The sequence below is a fragment of the Drosophila innubila genome (genome assembly GCF_004354385.1).
Source record: "Drosophila innubila isolate TH190305 chromosome 2R unlocalized genomic scaffold, UK_Dinn_1.0 1_C_2R, whole genome shotgun sequence".
NCBI lineage: Eukaryota > Metazoa > Arthropoda > Insecta > Diptera > Drosophilidae > Drosophila > Drosophila innubila.
Genome location: NW_022995374.1, coordinates 19,445,294 through 19,459,496, shown reverse-complemented (window position 1 = coordinate 19,459,496; position 14,203 = coordinate 19,445,294). Strand labels below are relative to the sequence as shown.

The window sequence follows — 14,203 nt, the reverse complement described above, 5'->3', positions numbered from 1 at the left end:
TTTATTGTTTTAGAATTATTACTAAATGTGTGCTTTTGTTTTAAAAGTGTTGCTCCTATCCTTAGTAGTTTCGTGTGTAGTCTTTAGAAAGAAAACATTTGTACAAGGCCGTGCGATTCTCATAATGATAAAAGATCATATTGTAATGAAATGATCATATCTATATATCTCTCATATAGTATACTACTAATCCATTGTACTCTGTGCGTTGTTTGTTAGTTCTTAGGTGCACAATCATAAACTCTGTGCAGCGATATTAAATCCATTTAAACAGATTTATATGTGAACATGTATTTACCTATAGTACATTTTAGGTTTTTAATTTTGTTTTTAAGTTTTTGGCTTAAGTATATTTTTGTTTATTTGCCTTCAAAATATAATCCTTTATATTAACGCGTTGAATTGCAAAATTTGTTAAAAGCGGAAGGAAAAAAACTTAATTGCTTCAATTTTAAATGATCAACTGTCAGCGTTTCTTTTAGCCAAAAAGGGGCAAATAGAATTGTTGGTACTTACAAAATAAATAATAAATAATAGCAGACAAAGAGGCACAAATAAACAAATTATAACAAGAAATTAAAAATGCATTAAGATTGCAATTACGATCGATGTATTGAAAAGCGAAAATACACAATAAATTACACTATAAACAAAGAAATGATTTCAAATCACGATGTGGGCGCTGTATTCTCAATGATCAAAGCTCTTGCCAAGTTGCGAGCACATGCCAAACGCATTAAATCTAGAATTTCCTCGACATTCTCCACACGATAATCCTTAAAAACGGTTTTCGATGTTTGCTGAAATATTGAGAAAAATTAACAACTTGTTTTTAATGATAAAATTAATGTACTTACATTGTTGAATTTGGCAGTGTTGAGTTTGTTGCGCTCTATCAACGGCACTAGCTCCATTTCCAGATGCTGCAGTATGGCAATCGTTTCCTTGGAGAATATCTTGGGATCTTCCGACTCCAGCAATGGCAATGCATCAATCAACAACGATGGCCAGAAGCTACAATTGCCATTTGTATTCGTTTTTATATAATTTAAATGAAATTTTATGTTCAACTCACTAATCGGGCGTTATTTTGGAAGCCAAGAGATTTATAAGTAACTCGGCGCCGGACAAAAAGTCGCGCTGGCGATAAAAATCATAGAACTCGTAGTATTTGGAGAGAAATACCAAACGGGGTGAGACAAACATGCGTGCTCCAATGCTCGTGATTACATCCTGGCAGAGCATAATGCCCGTTTTTGAATAGTGCTGTAAATATTAAAAACAAAAATCAAATAAGTCAAATGTATAATAAAAGAAAAGTATTGCAGTTACCTTCAGTATAAAGTCGGCTATGGCTGTGACCAAGAGAACATCCTTGGAGCGTATTGCCCACTCGAGAGCGCTGCCATAGCGCTGATCATTGTAGGCGCGCTTCGATAGCACCTTGCAGATGTCCTGCTCCACATTAACCAGGCCTCGCCTCTTGGCCAATGCCAAGATCTTGAAAGCCTGACGTTCATTTCGTAATGGAATGCGTGGCAGCAGGAGTTCAATGGCGGCAGTTCCTTCATGCTCGCAGCAATCCAAGTAATCAATGCCCAGCTGCCAGAGATTGTGCGAAGTCATCAAGTAGCTGCCATACTCGAAGATCATTGAATGTCTTAAAGCCGCCAGATCGCTAATATAATCGAAAATAAAGCACGTTAAAAATGATCATTTATTGCTATTTTAAAAATTTAATAATTAAGTTTTTTTTTGATTAAAATGAATTAAAAATTGTTTATAAAAATAAAGCTTATCCTTTCGCCAGAATATCTCAGTCATAAATAGTTTATCTAAGACATTCCCATTCATCCAGATTACTTTTTTTAAGTGAGATTTCTTTTTTAAATTGGCAACCTAATTTAGCAATCTAGATGATAACTTACACATTCTGCTGCTCGAAGTAGGATTTGAGGTGACCCGTGTGATAGATGAGATCAATGAGATGCGTGGCAAACCAATGGCTGTCGTTGAGCTTCTGTGCATCATAGATGAAGAGCTTGACATCGTGTTCCATCAGTTGCATGACCATGCGACTCAATTGTGTCATCTGCCAGTTGGGACGCAGCTGTGACCAGCGATTCAGCCAGTTGGTGACGGCAATCCGCAGCTCAAAGGGCTTGCAGGTGGGTCTGGTATACAGTAGATAGCCGGGAAGATACTCATACCAGTCCTGAGAACTTAATAGTTCTGCATCCCAGGACTCGTTGTTGCCCTTGACGAGCCGCATAAGCAGCTCAAGCTCTGGCTCAGCGGCAAATACATGTGACGCTAGTTTACGCTCCAAGTCCACATGCCAATATTCCCACTGTGAACAAAACTTTTGCAAGGCATAGCCATCCTGATAGATGGGCATCGCTTTAAGGATTGCTTCGGCGGCTTGAAAGGCAGCCTGATTGGACTTGCGATGCTGCGAGAGTATGGCACGCGTCACATCCAGCTGGCCGAGCATAATCAGCTTCTTCAACGTGTCCCAGTAGCTGTCGCATTCGCTGGCTTCCTCGGCCATCAATAGTAGATCGGTTGCCCTATCCTCTGTGTGTGGATAATGAAAGCGCGTCCATTCGAGCAGCTGCGGTACAATCATCTGATTGTGCTGCTGCTGCATGTAGAGTATTTCAAAGAGATGCCACAGGCACTCAATCGCATAAAATGTCATAATTGCCTCTGTATAACGTTGCTCCTTTAATTCATCCTCTTGCACCTCGGGCATCTTCTTGGCATGTTCAAGTTTCTCCACACAACAACGAATTATACTGCGATATGTGCGTGATATTTTCATATATTCCGCCGTTTTCTTGACTCCGTTCGGTGCCTGGCCCAAAGTTTGCAGTGTCTCAAATGTGGCATTTGTCTCCGCCAGCAAACTACGAAGCAACGGCTCTGTATAGAGCGTCGTCTCCTCAGCCATATAGATCAGCACTGGATCCTGGCCAGCCGTATCGCTGGGCGTGTCGCGCGTGCTCCATTTGACTGGCCGGTAGGCGGACATTGCGATTTTTGAGCTGCCGGGAACAAAACTTGCGGTGAGTGTGTTGCCGCAACGCATTGCGAGAGCGTCGCCCAGTTCCTGTGAATGAAATCTCTCAATTGCAATTGTTGTTATATGTCATCGATATTCTTACAAATTGTGGCACCGTATCATCATTCATTTTCAACGATTTATTTCAAATTCTTAACAAAACAAAAACATACGTAGACGAAGAAGCGCGTTTTTATGCGGCAAATGATTTAGTGTTGACAATGCGCAAGAGGTTACAGTGCTGGCCAGCATTAGAATTATATACCGATTATCGACCGACCGCGCTGCCAGCTAATTCACTAATTCCACGGTCTGGCAACGTTTCAAGTAAACTTTTTCTGTCAGGTGGCAGCTTCTTTCAAAAAGAAAAAGTTGGCAGCTTCAGTTTTTCCCGCTATCTTGTCAAAGTTCTTTGAATGACGCGTAGCCACGATTTTTCGTATCGTAAAGTAACAAAAAAAAAAGAAAATGGATTTAGATTATCTGACTGCGGTTTTATCACAGTTTAATCACAATTTCGAAAAAGTGCAGCAAAACTTAAATGACTATAAACAAAATGTGGACACTATGCGACAATCGCTAATGGAAGAAAGCTGGTGCAATCACGTTGCTCGTGCTGACGACGTTCGCATTAATTCCGTTTACGATGGTTTATTGAGCGGCATTAACGATGTCAACGAACATTTAATCAAATTAGATTTTCGCATTAATCTCAACCTCGCTGTGAGCAATATTAAGTATATGCGCGCCAAGGAAATTGTTTGCAAATGTGATCGAGAAATCATGGAACATAAGAATAATAATAAAGAGAATCACACAAATCTGGATGGCATTGAGGTGGGCGAACTGGATGAGGAGGAGCCGGCAACAAGCACGGCAACGCCAACTCGTACAAAGGATGCACATCAGTTGATGGAGATGCCAGAAAATAAGGAATCCACGTTGATGAAGGTCTTCAATTCGACTGAACAGATTTCAAGGCTAGTGCTGCCCATTTTCGCAGAGAAAATACTTAGTTCGACTAAAAGCTTCAACTCGGCTGCACCACAGAAAATCTCCAACCTGACAAAAAGCTCCTACTCTGTTGAACGGGGGTATACTCCAGTGCTGCCCATCCGAGCACAGGAAATGCCTAAATCTACAAATAGCATCTACTCAGCTGAACAGGTTTCTAAGCCAGGGCTGCCCCTTCCAGCAGCTGAAATGTCCCTTTCGGCAATTAGATCCTATTCCTTCAAGCAGATGTCTAATCCAATTCTGCCCATTCCAGCAGAGGAAATGCCTAAATCTACAAATAGCATCTACTCAGCTGAACAGGTGTCTAAGCCAGTGCTGCCCCTTCCAGCAGAAGAAATGCCTCATTTGGAGTATAACTCCTATTCTTTTAAACAGATGTCTACGCCAATGCTGCCCATTCCAGCAGAGGAAATGCTTAAATCTACAAATAGCATCTACTCAGCTGAACAGGTGTCTAAGCCAGGGCTGCCCCTTCCAGGAGAAGAAATGCCTCATTTGGGGTATAGCACCTATTCTTCTAACCAGATGTCTACGCCAGTGCTGCCCCTTCCAGAAGAAGAAATCCCCCGATCATCATCTAGCTCTAACCTTTCTAAGCAGATGTCTACGCCAATGCTGCCCATTCCAACAGAAGATCCAGCTGATCAACTGTCTCTGCCAGTGCTGCCCATTCCAGCACGACAAACAGCTTTGCTGCCTCCCAAAGGCGGTCGGAAGATGTCGCGTGATGAGACCTACAAAAAATTGTCGAAGAACTTGTCCAACTTTCCCAATGACAGCATCGTCCAGGTGAAAATGATGCATATCAATATTTTGGAAAAATGCATTTTTATAGGCAAATGGGGAGAGGATTCGGTGGGATTGCGAGAATTGATGGCTTGCGAAGTGCCAATCAAGGAACTCGACCAATTTCCCGACTTTGGCAAGATCTTTGGCGTTTATGATGCCCAGGATCAGATAATATCTCGTGTGCTGATCAATGCACCCGCTGAAGCTGGAGGTTACGATGCATATTTGCCGGACTATGGGGAACACGTTCATTTAAATGAATACGAGATGATTTTTGGATTACCCAAAGATATTGCGGATTTGCCAGCGGAAGCCATCAGATGTAATATTCACAATCAGGATGTTAACTATATGAGACAGTTCATCTATAAGGATGTGCGATTGCGAATATTGGACAACAATAACATCGATTTGGTGGCAGAGCTTTTGGAGGATGCAACTGAATTGGAAAACCACTTGGATAGGAAATTGGGTCAATCTTATGAGGAATCAGCAGTAGTCGATAAGGCATCCGTTAAATCCCCTATGAAATTGAGTCAAAGGGATATGGAAATGATGGAGTACGATGAGCCAACTACTTCCAATGCGGTCAAGGCGGTGCTAGGATTTAATCCAACGGATGATAAGCGCATTTGTCGCCATTACGATCCAAAGATTGGTGGATGCTTTAAAGGTAAGCAAATTAGTGGGTAATGTTAAGAGAGGGTGTATTATAAATCTGTTATAATATATATATATCTTCAACTCTTATTTGTTTCTGGATTAAAATTTTAAGTTTCTTAACTTCGTTGAATCTTAGACGATTTTCTGGCTAATTTTATCATTATTTGGCCTAGTATAGTAGCTTTATATAACTTAGATTACTCTATCATATAGCTGGCATAGGAAACCAATCTTTAGTATGAAAAACTTAGTTTTTTTTTTAAAATATCTTATCCGAACTTTTTTTTATCATAGCTGTAATAGAAACTATCAATCAAAAGATGATTACAGAGAAAATAACTTTAATTTCTTGCTAGGAGTCAAGCGACTAATCGATTAAATCTTATATTATTTCTTACTAGGCTCAAATTGTCGGCTTTTGCATGAGCCGCGTGCACTACATGGCGCTACCAAGGACAAGGAGTTGTCGGAAGCATTACCGGAGATCCGCTATGAATCATTTGTGAACAGAGAGCTGAGCAGCATTGTACGTGTCCAGGTCACATATATCAATAGTCCGACCCAGCTGTATGTGCAGTTTGCAGATGAGACTTCGCCGTTGGTGTGGAGTAAAATTGATGTACCCGATTCGGAGCGTAAATTTAAACGTAATCCACTTCCGTTGGACATGGTGTTGGCGCTCTACCACGATGGGTACTATTATCGTGCGCAGATCTTGGAGGAATTGAATGGAATTTTTAAAATCTTTTATGTGGATTACGGCAATACGGAGATTGTCACCATCAAATCGCTGGCACAATGCAACAATATCAAGAGCTTAAAACCTCATCGTGCCGTTAGTTGCTTCATCGAAGGCGTTAAACACATTCCATGGAATACGCCAGGTCAAGCTAACGAATGTGTGGAGTTTCTTAAAAGTAAATTACTTAATTGCGAATTTGATGTAAAGCTAATTAGCCGCATGCCAGATGGATATGTTATTAAATTTTTGAATCATCACGCAGACATTTGCAACGAAATGTTGGAGTATGGGTACGTTGAGATTAGCACGGAACATTAGAAAGGACATAGTCTATAAGATAGAGTATTGATATTGTCATACCCAAATAATAGTGCCTTAACTGTTGTAGAATTTGCTTTATATTTTGACCTTTGATTATTGCGTAATTTCAGTTTCTAATATTTGTTTTTTTTGAGAATAAAGTGTTTAGTCATAAGAATGACGACGCGGAACACCATTTTGGTGGATCTTAGGGGGATCCTGCGCAATCTGCGCCTAATTGACAAAGGGTTAATGCCTGACGTATTGAATGGATTATGAACGAATGTATATTTGTTGAACTTTGTATGACTTCCAAATATATAGTAGTATTTGCTTTACACTTACATTTTACACATTCATATATTTTTTTAGTTTTAAATTTCTGTAAAATTGTCGAGTTAAAAGATTTATTAAAAAAATTGCAGAATGCCGCTCACTAAGATGGATAAACAATTTATCATTATCATGGTTGTGGGAATAATTATATTCGTTGCGACAGGATTGGGGGTCCTCTGGTATCTCAAATGGAAAATTCGTTTTAAGTAAAGCCTTTGAAGAATGAAATTTCATGTACGAAAATTCTTGTTTTTTATCAGATATAAATTATGCGTACAGAAAGAATTTGTTCGAGTTACTGTATAAAGTTTATAAGTGTTTAATAAATACTGACATCTTTATATATAGTAGCATTTGCGTTTTATTTTCAGTAGCTTTATATAAATTTTTGAGTATAACTATAGTTCCTGAGCATAAAGTAAGTTTTTTTTAAATATTTTTAATGGCGGATTCCTCTAACCACAAACGACGATATGTCGCGATGGCTGCTGTCTTCATTATAACAGTTCTTATGATACTATTTATCGTTCTGAAAGCACATTTATGATATGACTGTAATCGATGGATATGATGGATCAACCGTGAAAAAAATATGTCAAACTATTGCAATGCTTGACGTAATATTGCGCCAGATAAATATTTATTAAATTATAAGTGTCAGATTTATAAGTCAAAATAAAGTTTATATATAATATGTATTGTTGACGTTAAGTAAATAAATATATGTTGACATATTGATTAATGTTTGGCCAACCAATTATTAGCCATTAAAACAACAAAGTAAAAATATAATAGAGTTAAATTGTTGTCATAAAACTTGAAAACTAAAACAATAAAATGATAATAATAATAGTAATTGCCCATAATGTGCAAACGCAAAAACCAAAGCAACTGCTGAGCTTCAGATTCGGGATGGAAATGGGGATCGGGGGTCGGAAGTCGAGTTCGGTGAGGTCGTCGTCGCGTCGGGTGCTAATAGATTATGCCGCAACGATTAGAAAGGCAATAAATAACACCTGGAAAGGATCTCATGCGTGCATTCGCCACATATCGAGGAACTACAAATGACAACTCGCTATCTCTGTCTTTGTCCTGGTGTTGACAATTTAAATGCTTGAGCAACATACTAAACTCAAAGGGTACTCGGGTCACTTGTCATTTAAACCATCAGGGATGTACAAGTGTACGTCATGTTGGGAAATCTAGCAACTGCATGTCTAGTTTTTTGTTTTTAAATTTAGTTGTATACTAGTTAGTTATATAACAATGTAAACATACTTAAAGCTAAGCGTCTCTCAAATTTGTTATTTTATACAATTAATATATTATATAAACACATATATCCATATCTTTTAGAAACATGTGTCCGAATATTATATTTTTTACTTTAGTTTCTGTAAATTTTTTAAATCTGAATTATAAATGTTAAATTTTTGACTTTTTTTATTAAATAAAAGTGTAATGACTTTTTATAATACATTTTCTGTGAGCAATTTCAGATACCAGGAATTTTTTATCGGTAATTGGATCCGAATGGTTTATATTTTTGTTAAAATTTACATTTCGATTCATTTATTCTGTATGCAACTTTTATTAGATTATAAAGCCGTTTTACGAATAAAACAAATTCTCTCGGGAAGTAGAATTTTTGGGTATTGTAACTTTTGATTTATTTTCATATATTATTTTAAAGTAATCGTAGCCTTTCAAGCTATATGGCGTATAATGCAGCTCGTAAACACCTGTCGAGGCCACCCTAGATAATTATATAAGAATTAAACACAGGGTTAAGTGTTAAAAGGATGAGGAGACCCTTGACATATGTTCCAACTGGACAACAACAAATAATAAATAATGATGATGAGCCACCCTCTAACAAAAGTTTCCAAAAGGAACATACACACACATTTATTATTATATTGTTGGCCTCTTTATTGACAATAATTTTGAAGGAATAGAATTAGGGAAATTTCAAGGCTATGTTTTTACAGTTTGTGTTTTCTAATGTTTTTAGACCGATTGCACATAACTCAACAAATAAACAATTAAATTTAAGAACAAAAAAAAAAACTGGGGCTGCTGCACTGTGGTAATACCCTAACAATTGGAGCTGCGCCTGTTACATTTTGGACGCTGATTGTTGATCAAATTGTTGCCATCGAGAAAGTCCGAGTTAACCTTTTGCAGTTCGGCAATGCGCTGCCAGGTGGCGCAAAAGTGTCGCACATTCCGAGCATTGGCCAATTTGGCAATTGGTCCCAATGTGCGATAGCCATTGTTAATATAGCGTATGAATCCTTTGGCCGACAAATCCATTACTGCTGTTTTAACCTGAGCCTCCAAATCACCACAGGCAAAGGATCTGCAAAATAATATTTTAAAAATTAAAAGAGCAGAATAGTTGATTACAATATACCCGCTACTCAAATTAAATATATATCAGGAGACTAAACTTAAATTTGAATGCAGAGTAAATTTACAGAGTAAATCAATATGACAATCCGCTTGAAAATAGGTTCAGTTTTGAAGAAGTTATAACTGTTTAAAGTTGGTCGAATCCTTGACCTAACGACTTTATAACTCCAAGTTTGTTGTTAACGGGTGTAAAGATACTTAACCAATTTGGATTATGACAAACTCACTCCTTCTCCAACATCTCCACAATATGTTGCTCCTTAATGCCGTTGACATACTTGGGATGATCCTGAAAGATGCGCACCATATCCATTATATAGAGTGGCAAGTGAATGTGATAAGCATTCGGATGCATCATCAATGTTGTTGGCTCACAGTCACTGATGGGGCTATCGTCACACATCGTGAATCGAATCGAAGTCGAATTATATAATTTGTTATACAATATATATATAATTATTTAGTTTAATGTGTTTCTCTACTTTTATTAGTATTGTTTTTGCTTTCTTTGTTGACAAAGCTAACTTGTTTAGAACAACGTTAACAGTGCCTACTGTAAGTACTTTTCGGTGCAACCCTCGTCCTTAACGCTAATGTCATCCAATTACAGGTGTCATTAACAGTTTGTTCATCGATGTCTGCTTTCAGTTTGTTCTTCAATTAGCTACCGGAGCAGTACAAATATTGTAAAAATTACATTTATGGTTTTGATACCCTGTACAATATGGAAGCAACAGTATTTTAATTTTTGTTGAAATACATTGTGATAATTAATAAATTTTAATCTTTAAACATACACTAGTATGTATACTAAAATTAAGCAAAATACCAAAACTTAATACCATTTTATAATGGTGTATTTTGTTGGTTGGCGACCTTTCGAAATAGGTGCTGATTTTACCAGCGATCCAAGCTTAACGTCATCTGTGCGTCGCTAGAATCAGTTGAGAATTGTGGGTGTGACCATGAAAAAGAAATATCCCAAAATTAACTAGTTTTTAGTACGCAACGTTCTTATTTTCAACTTTCTTTCAATCTTGAATATAACTATTTTACGTACAAAAAAATCTTAAACTTGTTTAGTATATATATAACTTAGTTGTTTCTGGAAGTATCTTAACGATACTCACGTATAATATATTTGCATTGGTCTTATATATTCTGACCAATTTTGGTTAAAATCGGACTACTATTTTTTGTATATAAGTTAATATTATAGAATAAGAAAAAATTGGAAAAGCTACTATCAGAGGTGCCACAGAAACCGAAACCAACCGAAAATCTCCCAAAAATGTATGGAGATTTGGGAGATTTTCGGTTGGTTTCCTTTTCTGTGGCACCCCTTTTTTAAGGTTTTTTTTTTTTTACAAAATAAAAATATTTTATTTGACAAGACAATAACTTGACTTGCTGTCATCGATCCTGGCAGTCAACTTTTAGTCGTCTGTAGGAGTCGTCTTATAATAAATATATAGCTACTAATAATTTTTATAATTCCCTAAAATTGTATCGAAATTGTGAAGCTATGCGAGAAACAATTTTATATGCCGTGCAGTCAAAAAAAGAACGGGAAACATTGGGTATCTCTTAGTCTAGCACTCTCTTTAAGAGCATTTTTATTTGTTACTTGTTATTACCTGCTAATTTGCCTAATATATAAATAGATCTTACCCAAATACAACTCCCAATGCATTAGTTTTTTGGGTCGGGGTAACACTCCAGGGGGTGTCTTAAGTGGGCAGCTATAAAAAAATGGAGTTTTCGGGTTTAACTAATGGACTACGTAAAGAAAAGAAACCTTTTGGAAACTAGTAAAAATTAATGTGAACTATTTGTTTTTTTTTTTTCAAAATATAACCAAATTGATCGTAAAATTATAAATTTTTCACGAATTTGTATAGTAATTTAAAATACTCGTTATGAAGCCCAAACGGTAAAAGCTAGGAGGCTAAATTTTTTATCAATTCTAAATTTCAGGATTCTTTACCAAGAATCTTACATTGTGCGGGCTCAGATTTTATTCAGTACAACTGAAATGTCTACTTTTATTGTAGACTAACTAGCACGCAATCTTTCTACTGAAATATAAACCCAAAGCGTAACCAGTCAAAATGGTTAACTAAGGTAGAACTTTTGCCAACAGATAATAAATTAGCGCATATATTATGAAATTTTGTTGGGATGCCACCCGATGTCTGTTGTCGTTAACTTCCGGCTATTAGGGTCGTCCAACTGGCAATTTATTTTCATTTATTCCCATTTCCCCAGAACAGGTGACGCTTTCTCAAAGCGAACGGGTTGAAGAAGACACGAATGACACATGTGGTAAAATGTTTTAGGGTAACGTTACTAAAACTATAAACGATATACATTTGATTATTTCATTCTGTCATGCTTATACGATAGTATTGTACAAACTTTTAGAGTTTCTGATGACTTCATAAGTTAGATTAGCTAAATTGGGCACTGACTGAGCAATTTTAAAACTTTTTTTCCCCGCCATCTCATGTTCAAGAACAATGTCTTCTTTAAGCTATAGACCTGGTCGGAGGCCTCGTTAGGATTCTACCTGCAGTTTAGTGACCCCCATAAGTTGTAAAAACTATTGATTGACAGTTCACATGACTTGTTGTTTTTTATACCCTTTGAAAATTGTTAAAATATGGTATTATAGCTTTGTAATATTGTATGTAACAAACAAAATAATATATTTTTAATATACTATAGTAAAATTCAGAGATCAAATTACGAAAAATTTTAATTTTTCATTACGAAAGAGTTTTAAAAGTTTGAAGATTATTAAGAGCTTCAGAATTATTTTGAAACTTTTGAATGATTTTTTACAGAAAAATTACAAGCCTCAGAATTTAATTATAAAAAAAAACCATAATCTTCAAGACAAAGCGAGTATTATGTTGAATTTTTTGTTTTAAAAAAGAATAAATAAAACTATGAGATTAAACAATATTTCTTTATTTATTTAAGTTTGAGCTCTGTTAATAAATTTTAAAATATTTTTTTAAAAGTCACATTTTTATAGATACTTTTTTTTTAAAACCTATAAAACCAAAAATTTTGCATTTTAATAGATATAAAAGGGTATAAAATCAACCTTAATGTAAAGTAAAGGGGAAATATAATAAACTGTACTATCCAATACTAATTAGTTAGGTCTTTCAAAGAAAATATTTATATCGATTCGTTTATAGTTCGGACTTGCGTATAATCGGTCATTCCAGCAATGCCATAAATTATTAATAATCATAACGTTTCATCTAGAAAATGTCACTTAATGAAAAATTCCTTTATGTCCATTTTTGAAGCTCTCTACCTTACAGGTGGAATTGTATTGTAAGCCGCCCACAACCTCCTTCCACCATTCTATTGGGTCATTTTCATTGGCTGTTGTCGTAAAAGTTTTCAGCCCTATAACAGACCACGCTGCATAATAGTTGGCCAACTCATATAACCCTGTCTGGGCTCAATAAATCCAACCCCCAAACAAACAGAAATCAGAAATCAGAAACAGCGACAACGACATGTGGTCAACAGATTTTTTTGTAGAATGGCTTGGGGACCTTTGGGGGGGGTGGGTAATCAAACTAACCAGTTATATGAAAACCCTTATAACTGTGCAGCGAAAATAAATGTCATTCAACATGGAAAAGTGTCATGTATTTGACGAATAATTACCGTCAACATTGCGTGATTGGTTGAATCAGAATCAGGAGGCGGCCTGTGGCGTTATGGCTTAGATTTAGTTTTCGACTAGGACTGGGGTAGGCTATAATTACCAGGTAGTCTGTTGTGCTTCTAGCCAGGAGCACGTTTAGATGCAAAACGACAGTCGACGCGAAAGGAGCTCACAAAAATTTGTTGAGATCTGTAGACAGTTGATTTAAAAAATATAAAAGAAATGTATTCACCTGCCAAATCGCCAATAGTTGATGTTACGGAAACGCTTTCGCTGCACAGTGAACTGGACATTGAACTGGAGCCAGCTTATAGTCATAGTCTACGCCTGCCTTTGCCCGGACTTGCCGCAATTCCCAGTCTCCTGGCGTCCCACAACAAATCCAATGCCACATTGCCTGCCTTTGAGTATATTGCACCGCCTAATCATGCACTGCAGAGTCTGTCGGATTTTCCGCTCATGGAGCTGAATCGTGTTGGCATGTTTCCGGGGTTCCTGCATCGGCGTGCTCGTGGCGAAAAGCGTCCCATACCCGATGCCCAAAAGGATGCCAAATATTATGAGAGACGCAAGCGCAACAATGAGGCAGCCAAGAAATCAAGGGATGCTCGAAAAATACGCGAGGATCGCATCGCATTCCGTGCCGCACTCCTTGAGCAGGAGAACTCCATACTCCGTGCCCAAGTGTTGGCCCTGCGGGATGAATTGCAAACAGTGCGACAGCTTCTCGGTGCTACAACGAGTGGCATGCTCGGTGTGGCAAGGCAAGTGTGAAGTTGAATTCCCCCGATTGACGACAAGTTTCGCCGTGTATATATGTAGTACTTTTTGGAAGAGTGCAATTTGTGACACATTTTGTAGTTTTGTGATTAATGTTAACTAAATAAATTATTCTAATTATTAAAAATATACAGATGTTTGTTTATGTTTAATTGTGATTTCAAATTCAACAACTATTTATTCGTCCTTAAACAGTATAGAAATTTCATAAATTTAGTTCTGTATGCATTTCTTCATTTCTTTATTCCGCTGTTGAAAAAAATAATTACGATCGAATTCACTTGTTAATCTATTGTAGTTCTCATTAAAAAAAGCTTAGAGTCAATTATAATTCAAGAATCATAAGTTTTAAAATTTTGTGTTAACAATTTTTTATCATAGTTTGAAAAGTTTGAAATCTGTA

The 14,203-nt window shown here is 36.8% G+C and overlaps 4 protein-coding genes across 4 annotated transcripts; 2 read left to right on the top strand and 2 right to left on the bottom strand.

Annotated features, from left to right (window-relative positions):
* Nucleotides 1-587: 587 nt before the first annotated feature.
* Nucleotides 588-3,277, bottom strand: LOC117784811 (nuclear pore complex protein Nup75). Its single transcript, XM_034622638.1, has 6 exons — nt 3,168-3,277; nt 1,929-3,112; nt 1,333-1,678; nt 1,076-1,266; nt 858-1,014; nt 588-800 (listed from the first exon to the last, which is right to left on the bottom strand). The coding sequence occupies exons 1-6, from the start codon at nt 3,192-3,194 to the stop codon at nt 669-671; spliced, it is 2,037 nt and encodes a 678-aa protein (XP_034478529.1). The 5' UTR covers nt 3,195-3,277; the 3' UTR covers nt 588-668.
* A 213-nt stretch (nt 3,278-3,490) lies between these two features.
* On the top strand, nt 3,491-7,261 carry LOC117783693. Its single transcript, XM_034621222.1, has 3 exons — nt 3,491-5,543; nt 5,935-6,565; nt 7,001-7,261. The coding sequence occupies exons 1-3, from the start codon at nt 3,533-3,535 to the stop codon at nt 7,119-7,121; spliced, it is 2,763 nt and encodes a 920-aa protein (XP_034477113.1). The 5' UTR covers nt 3,491-3,532; the 3' UTR covers nt 7,122-7,261.
* A 1,557-nt stretch (nt 7,262-8,818) lies between these two features.
* Nucleotides 8,819-9,799, bottom strand: LOC117784461. The gene is made up of 2 exons (XM_034622203.1): nt 9,554-9,799; nt 8,819-9,273 (listed from the first exon to the last, which is right to left on the bottom strand). Exons 1-2 carry the CDS (start codon nt 9,727-9,729, stop codon nt 9,009-9,011), a joined length of 441 nt encoding a protein of 146 aa, XP_034478094.1. The 5' UTR covers nt 9,730-9,799; the 3' UTR covers nt 8,819-9,008.
* Nucleotides 9,800-13,242: 3,443 nt separating this feature from the next.
* LOC117785591 (D site-binding protein) lies at nt 13,243-13,794 on the top strand. The gene has a single exon (XM_034623683.1). The coding sequence runs from the start codon at nt 13,243-13,245 to the stop codon at nt 13,792-13,794; it is 552 nt and encodes a 183-aa protein (XP_034479574.1).
* Nucleotides 13,795-14,203: the final 409 nt, after the last annotated feature.

Bases quoted from the DNA above. Each gene is read 5' to 3' on its own strand.
- LOC117783693 (XM_034621222.1), top strand. From the start codon at position 3,533: ATGGATTTAGATTATCTGACTGCGGTTTTATCACAGTTTAATCACAAT. The intron at 5,544-5,934 runs GTAAGCAAATTA...ATTTCTTACTAG, and splicing joins GATTGGTGGATGCTTTAAAG to GCTCAAATTGTCGGCTTTTG. The intron at 6,566-7,000 runs GTACGTTGAGAT...AAAAAATTGCAG, and splicing joins AACGAAATGTTGGAGTATGG to AATGCCGCTCACTAAGATGG.
- LOC117784811 (XM_034622638.1), bottom strand. From the start codon at position 3,194: ATGAATGATGATACGGTGCCACAATTT. The intron at 1,679-1,928 runs GTAAGTTATCAT...CGATTATATTAG, and splicing joins TACTTCGAGCAGCAGAATGT to CGATCTGGCGGCTTTAAGAC. The intron at 801-857 runs GTAAGTACATTA...TCAATATTTCAG, and splicing joins ACACTGCCAAATTCAACAAT to CAAACATCGAAAACCGTTTT.
- LOC117784461 (XM_034622203.1), bottom strand. From the start codon at position 9,729: ATGTGTGACGATAGCCCCATCAGTGACTGTGAGCCAACAACATTGATG. The intron at 9,274-9,553 runs GTGAGTTTGTCA...ATTATTTTGCAG, and splicing joins GTGGAGATGTTGGAGAAGGA to ATCCTTTGCCTGTGGTGATT.
- LOC117785591 (XM_034623683.1), top strand. From the start codon at position 13,243: ATGTATTCACCTGCCAAATCGCCAATAGTTGATGTTACGGAAACGCTT.